Consider the following 17,352-nt stretch of genomic DNA (forward strand, 5'->3'; position numbering starts at 1 on the left):
AAGATTCTGTAGAATGAAAATATGCTATAATGAATAAATTATGTTTGCAACTTTTCGAAAATTTGTGTCATGCGGCAATTAGAATAAAGCGTGATCGTGTAAATGAGAATCCGTGGTATTATAAACGATCGCAGGGTCCAAAAGAAAGAAGCTGCGGAGATAATTGTCTGACTACATTATATCCGATCATGACAGCCCATTTAGGAGTGCACAGACCGCCTGCTCATCCAGGTTTTCTCTGTGCTTCCATCTATGTTACTGTCCTTCACCCGCGCCGCATTGTATTACTTTTCTGCTTGTTGGCTTCGCACCAGGAATGTCTGAGCGCGCCTACGTTTATGTTGCCATCACTGTGTCTCTGGGCATGCCATTTCTCTGTCGCCGTAGCGTAGAAACGAAGAATAACTGCACTCGAATCGGGTTTCATAGGCCGCTGCGGGAACGCCACAATCGTCGACGCAGCGCGCGCACAAAAGGTGAAGACGGCAGCGAAAGCGACATCTTACACGACGGCGGAGGAAATGAAGTGGGCGCGAATGGAAAAAAACGATGGCCTCGTTGTCTGCGCAAACGACGTTGGGGCGTTATTTTGTACAACCTTCTTCTTTATGGCACCAAAAGAAATTGAAACCTAGGCTGCCGGAGCCGGGATTAGCTTGGGTGATATGTGACAGAGGCAATGACGGTATAAACAAGGTCCGCCACATTGTATTGCCAGTCGTATGACTTCTAGAATGGATGCGCGGTGTGTAGACAAAGAAACCGAAACGTTGTTGTCATAGTCGTTCTGCGAGAAAGCATTGCCCACAGTACCGGTAACAAGCAGTCCTTTTTAAGAGAAAAATACCCGGTTTCGCTTCGGTTCTTCTTTTTCCTCTTTTCGCCTCTTTTTGCTTCTTATTGTTTATTCTAACGTTGTTTCTTTTCTATCGTCCTCCAGTGCGGATCATTAGTGAGCATTACGTTCTGTCACCTACGTGGAATTTTTAAGAAGACACATATTCCCACGTTGTTCAATTTGCAAAAATGGAATTGTATGCTCAGCATAAAGTTTCAATAAAGCGGGGATATATAAATCCGTATAAATTAATTGTGAGAATATAAATAATACAGGTCAGTTAAATTGAATGTTAGGAGGAATAACGATGATGTTGCATTTTTTTGAATGCGAAATGGCATCAGAGCTCTTGTAGTATCATTAGAAGTGTTCGTGAGGAAGGCAGAGGAAGAAATGCAGGCTGATTAAGATGGCCAGGAAACAAAGTAAATGTGCAAGTACAATGTAGGGCAGTGGGATTTCGAGCCGGAATTTACAGACTCAATATAATCAGGAAATAAAGAGAAGGATTAAGAATACTTTCCGTGAGCGTTATTTTCGTGTCGGGTGTTAGAGGATGAAAGGACGGGAAAAAAAGAATGTCGTGACGTCAACGAAAGCCTCTTTCAGCCATGGGCCGTAGCGTTGGACATTGCTCCACGAGACCACAAGAGATGTCGTTCTTCAACTTGACTTCGACCTTTCATTATTTCTTGCTTGGTAGGATTATTTGATCTCCGGCACTGAATAGAAAGAAATTTACATCATTTCGGTCAGTGATTATTAGTGGAAAGAACACTATCTTCTGGTGTGTACTGATACCTTTGGTGATGCCGTGGCTTAGTGGGCTCTGAAGAACGAGCAAGGGTACGGCCACCGCCGCTCACAGCACGCGCAACCAAATGGGAGGTTCAGGACCCGCGCGCAAGGCGGTGGCCTTGTAGCAAGCCTTTAACGCAGCTGAGGCATAACTGATGCTACAGGAGTGCACCGGTGTCAAAAGGGGAGGGGAATTGGGACTTTCACAGAGACAGCTTTAGCACAACCAGGAGGCGAATGCTACGACTGCCACGTGACGCGGACGCGGAAAGGTCGCTGATGCATTGGCGAGGGGCCATCGGCCAAAGCGCTTGTCGTAAACTGCACTCTGCGTGCACATGCACCACCCGCGCTTCCCGATTCGCTCGCGCTCGCCGCAGCTGCCTGATCCGGGCGACATTTGCCTTTGCAAACCATTAATATGGGCGTAACAGCCTTCGCCTCGGTGGTTTGTTTTCATTGGGCTCCCAGTGAGAAGGGATGCAGAAGAAGGGGGAAGAGGTGGTTATAGCATACGCGTACCATAACAGAAGAGGAAGACTATAGAAGAGGTGCAAACATCGCAGAAGCGAGCGTGGCGCGGAGGATAACTGTTGTTAATAAATCGCCACGCCACACCCCTACCTGTTCCTCTGGAAGACTCATAACACGAGTGTTTTTGCATTCTGCCTTTCCATGATGCTACTGGTATGGACAGGAACCTTGATCTAACAAACAGACAACTACCGGACCTGTCTACCCCTCTTCCTCCCAAACCGACGTGTAGGAATATTTTACGAGCGCACAAATATTTTAATCAAAATATTGTAATAGGTTAGCATATATATGTTTCAGGGCAACATTGCCCATTCATGTGAGAATCTCATTACGTTTGCTGAAATGTATCGCGCGCACTTATAAACTAAATGTCAATTACCGACTGCTCCAAATAGAATGGGAACACTGAAGGAAGCATGTTAAAACAAAGAACATGGGCGGTACATAGAAAAAGTTTCTTTCGTAGGAACTTATTCCCACTGGCTAAGCCGTAGGCAAGTACGTTCACCTTTGTCATGTTTCTAAGACAAGTACATAAATTGAGGTGAACTTCGATACTTTTCTGGATGATTAAAATAAGGATGAAAAGGTAGGTCGTTTTATCAGCACTGAACTCATGCAACTGAATGTACCTGAAGAATAGCGTCAGTGGCGTTGCACATCACCAGTACACAAGCGTGGCTTCAATTAATTTCTACGCAGTGTTGGCGATGTCCGCTAATTTTCAGTCGGTAATGTCTGTAATTCTTGCTTCGACATATGCAACAGAAATTTCTGTATCTATTTAAGTATATGTATTTACCATGCCTTTCTGTATGACATGCGGTATATGCGGGTTATATTACAACATCATTATATCACTGAAAGTTGCTCACACCTTGTCTTAGATTCTTTACAAAGTTATTCCTCAGGATATTGAGGATGACAGCCCACAAGCAAATGTCATGAAACAAAACAACAACAGCGTCTGGATTTTATGTTAACCCTGCTAAGACTTTGATAGTAAAAGTGCGAAAGAATAACAGAAACCTCATACCGCCGTTGCTGGGAAGCATCAGAAACAGTCGGGGATTTTTGTGTGCTATAATGTTCCATTCTTAAAACGAAGCTTAAGCGTACTCCAATTTTCTTTTGTGTTCACCAATGTGGTCAAAGCACATAAAAATTGATGAACCGAATAATAATGTGCTACACTTAGTCATCCGTCAGTTAAGCCTTAAAAGAGGTAGCTAGATAGATATTAAGATCACGCTTTACGGTTGTGCCGTCACCTTCCCTTCAAATTACTCATTAAAAGGGAAGCACAAAGCCCTCAGACAGCAGTTCTTGTTCCTTCCTTCTTCTGTTCCTTCTGTTTTGCTTTGTTTTGGAATCGAAGCCATTCTTAAAGAATAACTGTAATGATAAGGGCAAAACGAACCCACGTCTACGTCATTCGTTGCCGAGCGATATTAACCTCTATCGACAGGCTTTAAGCCAAGGCGGTATTTTGGGCACTGTGACAGTTGTGATAGAGCTGACGTCTTTGTCGGCACGAGCTCATGTTACTACGCGGCGCTTAGCAATCCAGAAGATATCATCGTTGGACGGTATTTTCTACTTTATGAAGCATTTGGCTACTTTTTGAGATACCGTACCGAGGTTTTGGAAGGGACATCTATCTGCGTACTTCCGGGTTCAATTTTATTATGTGCCAACAGCCTCTGGAGCTTCAAATCTCGAACGGACAGTATGAGTCCTTTCTTTTCTTTGAGAGGAATGAAAGGACATTTTCTTCTTCAAAGCAGGTTTCTGCTTTTCGGCAATATGAGCTTCTCGAGGCTTCGACTGGTTGTGGAACAGCAGCTACCTCAGCATCCTTTCTTTTCAGTTATTTTCGATTGAGGTTTCTGAGAAAAGCCTCCCCGTATGAGTTCATCCTTCTTCACATATTAGCCCACCGAACCATTGCGTAGAGAGTAAATGAGGATGAGGAAAAATGGATGAGCAAATTACAGACTCTTTAAAGAGATGGATATTAGAGTGACCAACCAGCATCAAGTAATCTTGCTGCAGCTGTAGACTTCATAATCCGACTTGTCAAACAAGCAAGTCGGAAAACCATCCGCTGACATTCGTTCGAGAGCAAACTGATCAGCTGGACGTACTACACTTAAAAGGTTGGGCATGTTTGGGTGTTCGAATAGTACTGGTACAGAATTCTAGCTCGGGATGATTTGATACTTTTTTTCTCTACGCCTAGCAAAGCATTGGTTTGAGCAGAGAGCCATGCATTTTTTTTCCTGGAGAACTGACGGCATCAGAGGTTGAATTTATAGAGGCAAAGAAGTTTATCGGGTAATGTCCAGAGAAATTACAGGGATGCATTCAATGTCAACTGCTTCCGGAAACTGGTTACCTATAGTACCTGTTATGTGATGAAGAAAAAAAATGAGTGCAAGGTCATGATACAGAATAATGTGGACGATTGATATCCTTTTCATCTATTTTTCTTGCTGTACGCTCGTTACATAAACCGAGGAATGAAGAAAAAGTAAGAATTAAAAAGTAAAAAATGGCCATTAAGATTCTCTGCCTCAACTCCACAGGCACCCGCAACATTTCATACTAATTAACGGTGAAATTGCTTCTGCAGTCTGCTAAGTAAATGAGAGTGACGATGTATCCAGCTTGTTATTGGTGTGAAAGTAGGTTGTGATCGCGCGGCTTCTTCTTCATTGCTCATCCTACTGATTGTTGCTTCTATCTTAACATACCACAGTTCGCCTCACTCCGTCCACTTAGTTCGCGGTACTGTCGGTGACAGTGGCCCACCGGGCAAGTCTGCTTTTGCTGGTAAATAGTACTGCGCGCCTCCGCCAGCCATAAATCTAGCAAGCGTGAATGCCGAGTCAGTCAATTTTCCTCTTCTACGAGAACCGGAGGGGCACATAGCCCAGGGGCAAAATAGCTTTCACTCGAGTTCGTTCACTTAGGGCAACGACAGCAAATTTTTGAAAAAAGAAACAAACAGAAAAAAAAAGAAATGCTAAGAAGTAGCAGAAATCTCACTCAGGGGTGGTGGCAAAGGGATGTGGGTTTCATTTATCGTCGCCTGCGGGTGCGCGATTTCACTCGGGCTGTCTCTCACGTTCAAGTGTTGCGGAAGCCTGATGCTCAATCTCGAACATTGTTTGTTTGTTTGTTTTCTTTTTTGCTCTCCCATTCAGAGTGTGGAAATCACCTGCCTTGCAAAGGAGATCGGAGATCGCGGTTTGCAACTGTAAATTTGCGAGGAGCGAGGAGGACGATAAGGAACTTGACAAGATAAGAGAAAAGACGTGTAGCGAGGAATGAACAGACATCAGTTTTCATTTCGGTGGAAAGCTCTCCATGACCGTTCGACTCCTTAGTAAATTTTTCGGCACTCTCCTTCATAACAATGATCAAAACATATATAATCAAGTACAGAATCTCTTTCCGGTATACATGGAGGTAACTGGAGAGACTGACAGCAAATGAGTAAAGACAATGATAAAAAGAAAGTTCACGTATTGTGGTTTAATCTACATGTCATCGTGTCGTTTTAAACGTAAGGCTGTATTAGCGTATTGAAATCGCCTGCGTTGAGCTAAGAGGCGCAAAGAAAAAAAAAGAAAATGCAGCGGATCCAACCAGTCGCAAAGTATATGCAACAAAGCTTTGCGTCAGTGCATAAAGAGTCAAAACATGAGTATACGCACACACACACGCATGCACAGAAGCGCACGCGCACAAACACATGGACTGTTGCATGTAGCACACTTATCTCCTTCAATGAAAAAAGCACTTTTGTATATCTCTCTACGTGAATGTGAGGCATGCCATTCCTTTAGCTGCCTCGTTATATTAGTTGCGATAGTGCAACGGATACCTGAAAGCGGCCGTTTATACATGCAAGCTGCTTACTTGAGCATGACGTACAGTTGGAAATGGCATTACGAGCAGGTTCGAAATATAAACATAACCTGTTTTTCTGAGCAATAAGACTCCAAAATATATTCATTTTCTTTAAACCCCAAGAAAAAAGCCGAGGGACACAGCTACCATATTTTTATTGCGATAGCAACTATATGGGCACTCCGGGCGCATTTATGTCGTCACCGTCGCCGTCAGGTTCCGTATGAGTGAAAGCATAGTGAAAGCGTGTGAGGTTGAGCCGGCGAACGCGGTTCAATCCAGGGTGAGCGAGCGAGAAACGCGGCCCGGTTGCGCGCCGCGTTCTCCTGTGGCGCGCAAGGCAGGGGGGTGAGGCGAGGGAGGAGGGGTGTTCTTCTCCGGTGTTCTCCTCGCCCGCCGCTCCGTACAGAGTGGATAGAACCGCGGCGTCTACTACAGCGTTGGCCAGCCGAATCGCGGACGCCGTAGTAAGCACCTTTGGCGGACGCTGGAGGGACGCGTTGCCGGCGCTCGTGCGTCGTGAAGGCGGCGTGCGACGTGGCTAAAGTGCGCGCCCATGTGGGCCTCATCTCAAAGCGAACTGTGATGCTTGGAGGCTGCGCATAGTGCCGGTAGCTTCGTATGCGATGTGCTCTCGACGTTTCGTTCGTGCTGACGCGAGATAAACATGAAGGCCAATTCGCTTGCTGCTGCCGCGATTCCAAAACTCCAGAATTTTCACTGCGAGTTTCCGCCATCATCGAGCGAGATGTGTTCATGTTTATCTGTGCACGCGTGACACCGTGCTAGTTAATTTAGTTAAAACACGTTGACGGGCTAGTTGGTTTGAGTCCATAATAGAATGGGTGTAATCGCGACTGAACAAGGACGTAGAAAGAAGCAGACACACAAAGACAGCGCTGTGTCCGTGTGTCTGTGTCTTTCTACGTTCTCATTCAGTCACGCTTATACATTCTATCATTCTTAATTTAATTAGAAAGCGAATGTTTAAAAGGTTATAAGGCCGATAAAGCTACTATCCTTACTCCGTACAGCTATCTGTTAATTTGCTATCGCAATGGTGCTTTGCCTTTCGGGTGGAACTGCGACTTTTTTCGCATGAACTTGATTTGCCATGGAACGTGACACTCTAAACTTACGTCTCCATAACAGTTGATGTTGAGCAGAAACTATGATTGTTATTTTGTAACTAAACGAGTTCTGGGGTTTTACGTAGCAAAACAACGATATACGATTGTGAGGCACCCGCGGCATTTGAGTTTTCACTAAGGGTTCTTTAACATGCACCTGTATATAAGTACACGAGCATTCTTCCATTTCGTCACCATTGAATTCCGCTGCCTGGATTGAACCCATGAGCTCCAAATTAGGAGCCCAATGCCATAGCCACTATCGTCACTGATTAAGCTATCACGCCGGCTTCTTTTCTGTTAAGCATCGACTGGCAAAGAGAGAGAGAAAGACAGAGGAAAGGGGAAAGGCAGGGAGGTTAACCAGAGGAGAAGTTCCGGTTTGCTACCCTACGCTGGGGAGAGAAGGGAGGGGTAGGTAATGTGAACACAGCTTACGGGCCAACGGTGAGTACATATAATAGTTAAGTAAAACTATTTTCGGCACCGTTGGTCCTACCAAATAAAAGACCCCGTACCAATTACTCCACATTCTATTACTGCAGGAAGACGCAAAAACGAACGGAATATTGCACTGAATTTTTTTCCCTCTAAGTATACTTAACGTAAATCTGAGAACAGGGCACCGGGGTGCTGTATGAGGCCGATATATTTTATTTGTTAAAGCGGCAAGCAGCAAGCTTAGTTTCCTGCTTTTTTCTTCTGCATTTCGCAAGGACTACTTGTGGAAAACTATATGTGCAAGAATACACACCAGAGACACATGCTACTTGTAGAACAAGCAAAATAATTCTCCTCCAAGGCAGCTCAATAACATAGCGGAATGAAAGCCGGCACTGTGGCCGCAATGCACGCGCAATCACTGTACGGCATAAAACCTCAGAAAGGAATTTATATTTAAGACATAAAAGCACGTCACATGTAGTTACGAACACAATTTGAAGCTCCGATCGCAAACAGCAGCGCGCGAAGCAGTTCGAACGACCCTGCCGTGCAGAAGTGGCAGCAGTCTCTATCGGCGCGACCTTGATGCGGCCCAATCGACTTCGATCGCAGCGCCACTGCAGTATTTTTCGTCGTCGGGCTCCTCACTGCAAATCATGCGCTGCTCCGGCCACTCGCCCCCACTGAACCGTATTCTAGTACACTATAGCGCTGCCACTTCGTCGGATGCGTGGAGGGGAGTGCCATCTGGTGATGGTGCAAGGAGCCTAGCGGCGCGCGCAGCAAGCGGGCTCCACTGCCATTGGTTGGCCTACTCGCAATAGAACAGACGGACCGCAGCCATGGTCACGAAACCCGGCGAGGTTTGCTGCGCTTTGCTTCTCTACAGCTGCCTCTAATTGGCATGTAAGCAGAGAAACGAGGACCCTTGTCAGCTCCACTTGTTGGCCACACTGCTACGACTGAGGTAAGTAGCGTGAATAAGAGTACAGGGGAAGCGTGGAATGGCTATGCACGCATCGAATGTGTTGCCGTCGTCGTTGAGGAAGTAGGAGGCGGAGCTGGCGGCATCGGCGACTCGGGGAGCAGAGAGCGTCGCCATCGGAACGCCACTCGCACGCGCAACTTCGTTGCGTTCTGTATGTATCTGGCCAAACGGGTGTGCCAAGAAGGATACGAAGAAGAGAGGAACGGAAGAAGCAAGACGAGAAGGCCGAAGACAGGAAGCGAGAGAGTCGCTTGAATTGTTGGCATCCGCGTGCTACGCTTCTGCTTTGCTCTGCGTTCATGGATTATACAGTAAGCTTGGGATGCTTCTATACTTTACTCTGGAAAGCATCCCTTGCTGCCGGAATACGCTCAGTCGCTGGCTGCGTACGAGGCGGGGTTGGAGTATGGAGGTGGTGGAAGGGAAGTTCGAGCAAGATTGCTGAGTTAGGTGGGTGTCGGTGGCGATGGGGCGTCGGGCATGAGGAGAATGAAAGGAAGGGTAATACGAGAAGAACAGGGTGATTGTTATAAGGGCCGCAAAAAATGACGCCATCCGGCACCTCCGGAGTTTCCAATTCCGGCAGGCGCTCCCTCCAAAAGAAAGTACGCTAAAACGAGACACAAATCGCAAACGGGACAGAAACAGCAATGGAGAAAAACCGCAGGAAACCAGGAGAGAGCGAGAAAACAAACCCGCACGTGAATAGAACGGGAACGTATGAAATCGGGATCTACTACACATATGTGAGAGTAATAATGTGGAGTTATAATAGGTGCGGAAGTTAGGATGAAGAAATGCTTTACAGAAACGCAGTGGAAGGCCAGGCCAGATAAAAAAAAGATGCTCAATACATACATGATACAAAAGAGGACTTCTTTAAAATTTGTGTACCGGGCCAGGTATACCTTTGGGTATGACATATATGGTACTTGCAGTTACCCATAGTAGTCTCCTGTCATCGTTATCCGCGTGCGTGAAGGAAGACCACTACTTAAAGTTATTGTGCAGTAATTTATGCGGGATTTGCCTGTTCTGAATATTGCCTACCATGTTGCTGTTCCGCGTTTATAATGTAGCCGTAATGTAGACTAGCAGGTATCGAATGCCATAAAGGCCACCCGCATACTCAAAGGCCTCGCGCGCAACTCCTGACACTTGTACTCAAGAGTTCTGCGACTGCCAAGGACATCCTTAACGAACGTTACATAATAAATTATGGCATTTTACGAGCCAAAACCACGATCTGTTTATGAGGCACGCCGTAGTGGGGACTCCCGCATAATTTGAACACCGTGGAATTTTTTAACATGCGCCTCAATGTAAGTACACGGCTGTTTTCTTACTTCGGATTCGTTCCAGGATTCGATCCTGCGACCTCATGCTTAGCAGCCGAACGCCATAGCCACTAAGCAACCACGGCGTGTCTGGACTTTTTTGCATCTTCTTATATTATTTTGTTCTGGAGAATAAAATATATATATCAATGCCTCCACATGGCTAAATTATACGCTTGATACGCTCATGAACGTCTACACGAGACGCTGCGTATATAGATCTTTTTTGTGCATGAAATACGTTTCATAATCACCGTAGTACTTCTTGATGCTATGAGATTAATGAGCTTCCGTATGGTGAAGAAATGTGTGGAATTTTCTCACCAAGGTGTCGCCAGGTGTGAAAGCAAGGCGCAACATTTTCGCGATCATGTGAAAGCATGTCTTTGACAGGGGAATTATATACAGTTGCGGTTGTATTTTTCTTCCATGGTTGCACTGTCTGAAAAGAGACCTTTGGCGTTTGTTGGAGCAGGCATGTTACAACTGAAAAAAAAAATGAAATGCGTGATGAATTTGCCATGAAAAATGACAAGATGTGTGTTATTCAAAATGACTTGCATCCGCGAAACGAACTTGGAACACAACCAGCGCATTAAATTTGTGAGAACGAATAATATACAGAGCTCAGAGGAAACAGATACTCACCGCCAGCGAAGCTGAGCCAACACAGACGAAGTCGAGCCGGGTAATACCTAAGCATCTTCAACAAAGAATGATGGCGATGTGAGGAAAAGTCAAAAGAGATACTGAGAAGAAATGATAAAGGAAGGGGAATGTCAAACCCGTAGACAGGGCACGGCGGCAAACATAACAACAGTTTAGGAGAGCCCAAGAAAAAACGAACGAGGGAGAGCAGTTGGCCGATATAGCTGCCCAGGACCATGGCGTTGACGAGCGACACTCCAAGCCCGCCCGTTCTCACGCATGGTTCCGCAAAGAAGTGCCTTTTCCCGTTCATTCTCTTCGTCACCTGCTTTCTGATCGTCGTCTAGGTGCGCCAACGCGTGCACCATCCGATACGGTCCAGAGCACAGCAATCCCAAAACCCCCCGTCTGTGTGACTTGTCTTTCCAATCAGTGGGGCCGACCAGTGGGTCGTGAACGACAGACGTCCTGTGCGAGACAAACAAAAGCTTGGCACCGCTTTTCTCCCTGGAGAGATTTGTATCTAGTTGCGGAACTGCAAAACACCTTTGCTCCAAATTTCTTTTTTATTTGGCTGAGTAATTGTGACCACTTGCGCTTCTTAATGATCGGCATGGAGCGCGAAAAAAAGAACTCAGAGCAAAGGAGACGAGATAACTATGTAGAAAGGTTCAAAATAAAGGTATCTCATAACAACGAAGCGACTGCAACAAAAAACGCTGGATTAAAGGTGCAATGGTAAAGAGTGCGCTGCATGTAAATCATTGCAAGAAAGGGAAAAGAACGGAATAAGAGAAGCACATGATTAACACTGGACCTGCAGCATGGATGTGACGTCGTCGTCACAAAAATGAAGAAAAAACCAGGCGATAGCTGTGGCATCTGCAAGAATTAGGGCTATTTATGTTTCTTGAGCTGCCGCAACATAACGTGGATTGAGGGGAAAAACGTTGTGGAAAAATAGCCGCACCTTACAGAAAACAACGCATAAGGGATGAATACAAGGAAAGAATAAGAATGGTGAACAGGCACCCTTATCACAATACCAACCAGCCGCAAACCTTAGTTTTGTGTTGCCTCTTTTACGCCTGTTCGCACAGGATGCCATGAGTGAAGAACCACTCAGCCTTGATCACATGGCTGTCTGCATCTGAACGTTCACCTTCACTGTCTTGCAGGACTCTTCCAAACGCTCAAGAAAAAAAAGAAGGGGGAGAAGGAAGGAATTCCAAACATAATTTTTGTTCGTTTCTTTTGCTTTCTTTTTATATGTGAGCGTCAAGTATCCTTGCGCCTTACGATGTAGTCACAAGAGACGAGTGTTGCACCATTGCTCAGTGAAATACGAAAGCTGAAAACACATAGTCACAGCAGAAATAAAATTACAATTTAAAAAACTAAATATAAAACTAAGCACTCGAAGATCGAAAAGGAAAGCCGAATGCAGAAGACAGAAAACGACCGCTGGCGCTGACAGCCCGTTTCAAAGAGATAAAAGGGGAACCTTTCTGTGGCTCGAAACGCCGACAGTATGAAAAGGCGAGTGGAGGGTAAGGAGGAACGGAAGGAGAGAGGGGGGGCGCAGGATAGGGAACAAGAAATGGAAGAAAGGTGAGGGGAGAGATGGAAAAGAAGAGGGGTTAGTTGTAGTTTGAGGCACGCGCTGGCACGAGGAAAAAGCACCGTCGTTGTCGTGGTCGTCACCGCGGGTTCTGTAAAGAGGCCGTGAATACTGCGACATTTTCTTCACATTTACTTTAGTTGTATGGAATGTAGAAACTCTCGCAAAGCTTTTTTTCGAGAGGTAGCTCTCGTTTGCGAATGGAACGAAATTATTTTCTGTCGTTTACGTCCCACCATCCACACACCTTCCAAGAAACGTCGGAGAAATCACTGTGATGTGATCACAGTGGGAGAGAGGGAGCGTAGATTGTGCGTAACTATAGCATCAATATATATTTTAGAATTAAATACCTAAGGAACTATAGCGGTAATATAGCTATTCAAATCCCGCGACATCTTTTTTCTTTCGTCTTCTGGTCATGTTTTTCTATCTGTGCAGTGTAGTTTCAGTCTCGTCATTCAAGCCTTTAAGCACGGTTTACCAGAAGTTAAGTGGTCATTAAGTGTCTAGAGTGACACGAAAGAATTGCATGTACTGAGAATAGGTAGTTACCGAAGTGCGATATCCCGGCTTTGTGGTCACCAATGTCGCCCAAGTGCTGAAGGCAGCGAAGGTGCGAGGCTAAGCTGAATCTTGCCTCCCGGTAACACTGGCGTATTCTGCCTCGGAAATAAGGGTGTCCTGATCATAAATTAAATAAACATTCGACTGGAAATCGTCGATGCTCATGTGGCCAAAGAGGATCATCATTTGCGTGCATACTTGTGCCATGGAGACCCCTCTATAGTGATGTTGTCTTCAGCGCTGCCATAGTGTAAAAGGACGTTGAACATACGCCTCTTAACACTTGTAAGGGAAACAAGAAACACTGGTTATTTCATAGTCTTCGGGATGACAGTTCTTTATCAGAAATTTCCTTCCACATCAAGGCATTTTTGTCGGATAATTCGCTTTAGGGGAGCTAAACATACGCTGCGTGCGTGAAGGATGCGGTATCTCTAGCCGAGGATAAGCATCAAAAGTTGTAGCTTCTAGGTTATGAATAGCCTGATTTAGTCCACGTGTGATCACGAATTTGCTGAAAAATTATGGCCTTTGTCGTTCCTTGGAGTGACGTATTGGAATGAAAGGCAATGAGGAAGTGGATATGTTTGCGCGCGACGCTCTTTAATGTGCCCCAACACTGCGAGCCTCGAAAAACGCCCAGCACATGAAGCGCGCAATCTGCAAACATTTTCGGACGCTCCCAAAAGCTACGCATCAGACCTGTATCCTGAAAGTAGTTACTTGCGAGGAGGCAACCATGCTGTATCGCGCTAGAACTGGATCAGCATACACAAAGATATGGCTATTTAATACTGGACGATCCCCTTCCCCGTTCTGTACCTTATGTGGTTGCATTGGTGTTGCTGTAAACTTCGCCTAGGTAATGAGAATGAGAAACAACTTGAAACCATGCAGACTTAATATAAGCAGGACCACAACTGAAGAAGACCCAACTGTACTCGTTTGCTAAAACTATCTCTGTTGTTTAAAATTCAGCGTCCTTTCTTTTTATAAATTGGCAGCAGAACAATGCATTCCGCTGATTAAACAACCTAATATCCAACCAGTAAGTTGAAATTCTAACGTGAAAATGGCAATGGTAAAATTGTTTGATCATATGAGCTTTTCCATTGATTTCGTGAATCGCGTATCTATTACTTTGCCACGCAATTAAAAAAAAATATTGGTCTTATTGGTCTCCGTGGTTCTTGTCATATTTGCAATGTGCCGAAGACACTGACTTCTGGTGCTTGTAAAGCAGATCACATGCATTTCACTGATAACGGATCCGACTGGGGGATAGAAATATTCTTGCGAAAGAAAAATATTCAAACCGTACTAATTTGTTCTTTCCCATTATCGCAGCAATGACTCAGCGAACAATGAGCCTGCCGTCGTTTCTCATCTCGGTCGGCAGATCCCAGTCGAGACAAAGCCACTTCAGGCACTGCAGGCTCTACATAGTACACTAGGCTGCGACGCACCAGTGGTGTTTGTGGAGCAGATTGACTTCCCATTTCGCCACTGGTCAAGACTGTCCAAACAGTTGAAGTGAAACAAGCAAGATGGAGAAGATGGAGTTCTATCGGAATCGGTACACGTGGTTAACCCGAGGAGAGTTAGCGTGGTGTGGGGAGGAGTGTGGTTAGAGAGAAGTGATGGGGCATTTTTACCATTGGAAAAAATAGAAGGCAGCGTTTTAATGTTAACAGTGCAAGACACGAATTAAGTCTGAGGGTTTACGTGCCAAAACCACGATTTGATTATGAGGCACGCCGGGGTGAGACACTCCAGATTAATTTTGACCAGGAAATTTTTAACGTGCCCCCAATGCATGGCACACGGGCGTTTTTGCATTTCGCCTACATCAAAATGCGGCCGCTGCGGCCGGGGTTTGATTCTATTGCTTGACAGCGGAACACCATAGTCGCTAAGCCATAGTGTTGGGAGGCACTAAAAGGCAGCAAGTCCAAGAGGAGTCGCACGCTAGCTAGTTGAAGACATTTTGTTCGTAAGCGTATGTTTCCGACAAGCTTAAATTCAATACTGCGACCTAAAGATTGGGACAGGAAATGGCGCAGGCTGTCTCTGTTTTTTGTCTACCCGGGTCGTTTTCTTTTGAGTATAATCATCTAGCCCAGTGGGAGCTGCGAGACCACAGCAGTAAGTAGTATAGGAATCAATACACGCACTCTGACCAATAATGTTTGACAGTATGCTCACCAAACAGAACTGCTGTCGAGGACTCGAGTGATCAGCGATATCAGAAGAGGCGCGATGTGTCGGTGGCAGCGGTTGAGCTCAAGCGCAGATGTTCGGTCAATATGCTCGTCCTCGATGCAATAACCACGTCTGTACTTTAAGTGACTGCAGTGCACTGCTTTTCGAATCACCAATTGTGCCTGTGCATTGGTGCTTTGACCAAATTCTCCTGATAGCCAAGTCACTTCTGCAGCTTTCTTCTTCTGCTGTTGATGCTGCGGCTAAAAAGAAACAAGTAACAGATTCATCGTGATGCGCACCTTCTCAGTAGCGTTAGTTCTGGTCAGGACATGACAAAGATATATACTTAAACCTTACTATCTATAAAATCATAGAATTGCAGCGACAAATTGATCAATTGCGAATCATTTAACAATCTTGAGAAGCCCCCTAAACACTTGATGTAGGAGTACAACATAATATCGTTAGCTTTACCCCGCCTGCTTAGAGCTTTACATAATACGACTGCGTCAAACCTATTCGTCGTAGACATCTTGTTTCTAGTTACAGACATCTGTTAAGATACTGCAGTGCTCGCCCTAAAGTACTACTTTCGCAAGCATGGAGAAGGTAAAATGAAAACTATCAAATGTTGCTTTGTTGAGGACGGCATAACTGTCTGTAACTGATCTCCCCATTCTTGAACGGGAAAATTCAGTTATGTACGTAGCCGAATGGGGGATTCTATCAAGTGAATGTTTGTCGTGAGAAGAAAATACGTCTGCATGGTTAAAAAGTTTAATGCTCGTGGATGCACCATTTAATTACGCTAAATGTTGTGCCAATGAAACCAATACAAATTAGTGTTTTTATCAGCGCAAATACGGTATATATGTACATATATAGCATGTGCTCTTATGTCGCAGTTTAGGTGTACAACCCGGCGGCAGTAACGTGCGCACAGTGCAAACGCACAACTCGTTCTTTCTGAGCTATAAAGTCTCGCAACGTGAAATGCTCATGACGATTTCTATATTCTCTTTGCAGCCGAGGCTCAAACAGTGACGGCGCTGGAAGGCAGCCAGGTGCAATTGAGCTGCGACATAAGCGCTCCGGGCATCGGTGACTTCCCGGTGCGCATCCGCTGGTTCAAGGACTCCAGTGAAAACTCTGTGTATAGCGTAGATGTCAATCCGAGAACGGGGAGCCTGTCACAGATCCGCCAGAGCGCGCAGCGTAGCAGCTTGCAAGGTCGTGCGTACTTTTCGGTGATCCAGACACCCGCCGTGCTCAGCATCGACCGTCTTCGGCAGGCCGACAACGGATCCTACACGTGTGCGGTGGACTTCAAGAAAGACTGGACTCGAAAACTCACAACGCATCTCATAGTTATAGGTAAGTGAAGGCGGTCATCCTACGAGAGAGATGACTTATGAACCTATTAGGCACGAGAGAGAGATCAGCATATAAATCATAAGGGAAAGGTCAGGACGGTTAACCAGGCTGAGCTGCCCAGTAGGCCACCCTTCACTGCGGGAGGAGGAAGGGGGATTGAAAAAGGAGAAGGAAGAGATAAGCTCATAGTTTGCACTGTTACACACTCACTCGTTGATTACTGAGTCAGTCACAGGCGGTCATACAGGCTGGTGCACACATAGGCCAAGCGGAAGGATTCCGGATGAACTCGTGATTGTGAAGGATAAACTAAGGAATTAGAAGTTGAAGTTTATTTTTCACCACCGACAGTACAGTGTGTTTTACAGCAGAACGTATTGTGGCGTGGAAAGTGGGAAAAAAGCTGCGCTGATGCAGCTTGACTAGCCCCACCTCCCATTAAGCATTTATCTACGCTGAACATCCAATTATGTGAATAGCATTGTATCAGACCAAAATGAATTCGGAGAAATTTTAAAAAGCGTCACTGCGGCCTATCTCATGATAAAATTGTGGTTCTGGCACGCGTAGAATCCCTGAATTAGATTGAAATTTCTGAGGTGTGGTTTATGCGATGGCAAGCGACAGCGTCCGTATGTCTACATTTATGAAAGTGGGAGTTTCATGAGACGGCTCAAGCAGCTCGGACAAGATGACCGGTAACAACACGTGTCATCGAGCACACTTGTTCAACATTGTGTTTCGTCAGATCGCGATATGATATTAACTGGGGTCAGGCACGGGTAATTGCGAACGAATAAAAGAAAAAGAAATGAGTCATGCGTATTTATTCTGATTCGCATCCCATAAAAACTATAGCGTCCACATTGAACTGAAACGCTGGTAATTTGTCACCTGTATACCGTAGGTTTCTTCGTCATGCTGTAAGACACACTGAAGCGATTGCT

General features: G+C 45.4%; 1 protein-coding gene across 3 annotated transcripts in view; it reads left to right on the forward strand.

The window, feature by feature from the left end:
• LOC126542588 (synaptogenesis protein syg-2-like) overlaps nt 1–17,352 on the forward strand; it is a 269,117-nt gene that overhangs the window by 129,922 nt on the left and 121,843 nt on the right. For all 3 annotated transcript variants that reach the window (XM_055077079.2, XM_055077080.2, XM_050189725.3), the window contains exon 2: nt 16,058–16,405. In XM_055077079.2, coding sequence (XP_054933054.1) covers nt 16,058–16,405 — 348 coding nt within the window. The remainder of the gene's footprint in view (nt 1–16,057; nt 16,406–17,352) is intronic.

The sequence above is a fragment of the Dermacentor andersoni genome, chromosome 2 (assembly GCF_023375885.2).
Source record: "Dermacentor andersoni chromosome 2, qqDerAnde1_hic_scaffold, whole genome shotgun sequence".
Taxonomy (NCBI): domain Eukaryota; kingdom Metazoa; phylum Arthropoda; class Arachnida; order Ixodida; family Ixodidae; genus Dermacentor; species Dermacentor andersoni.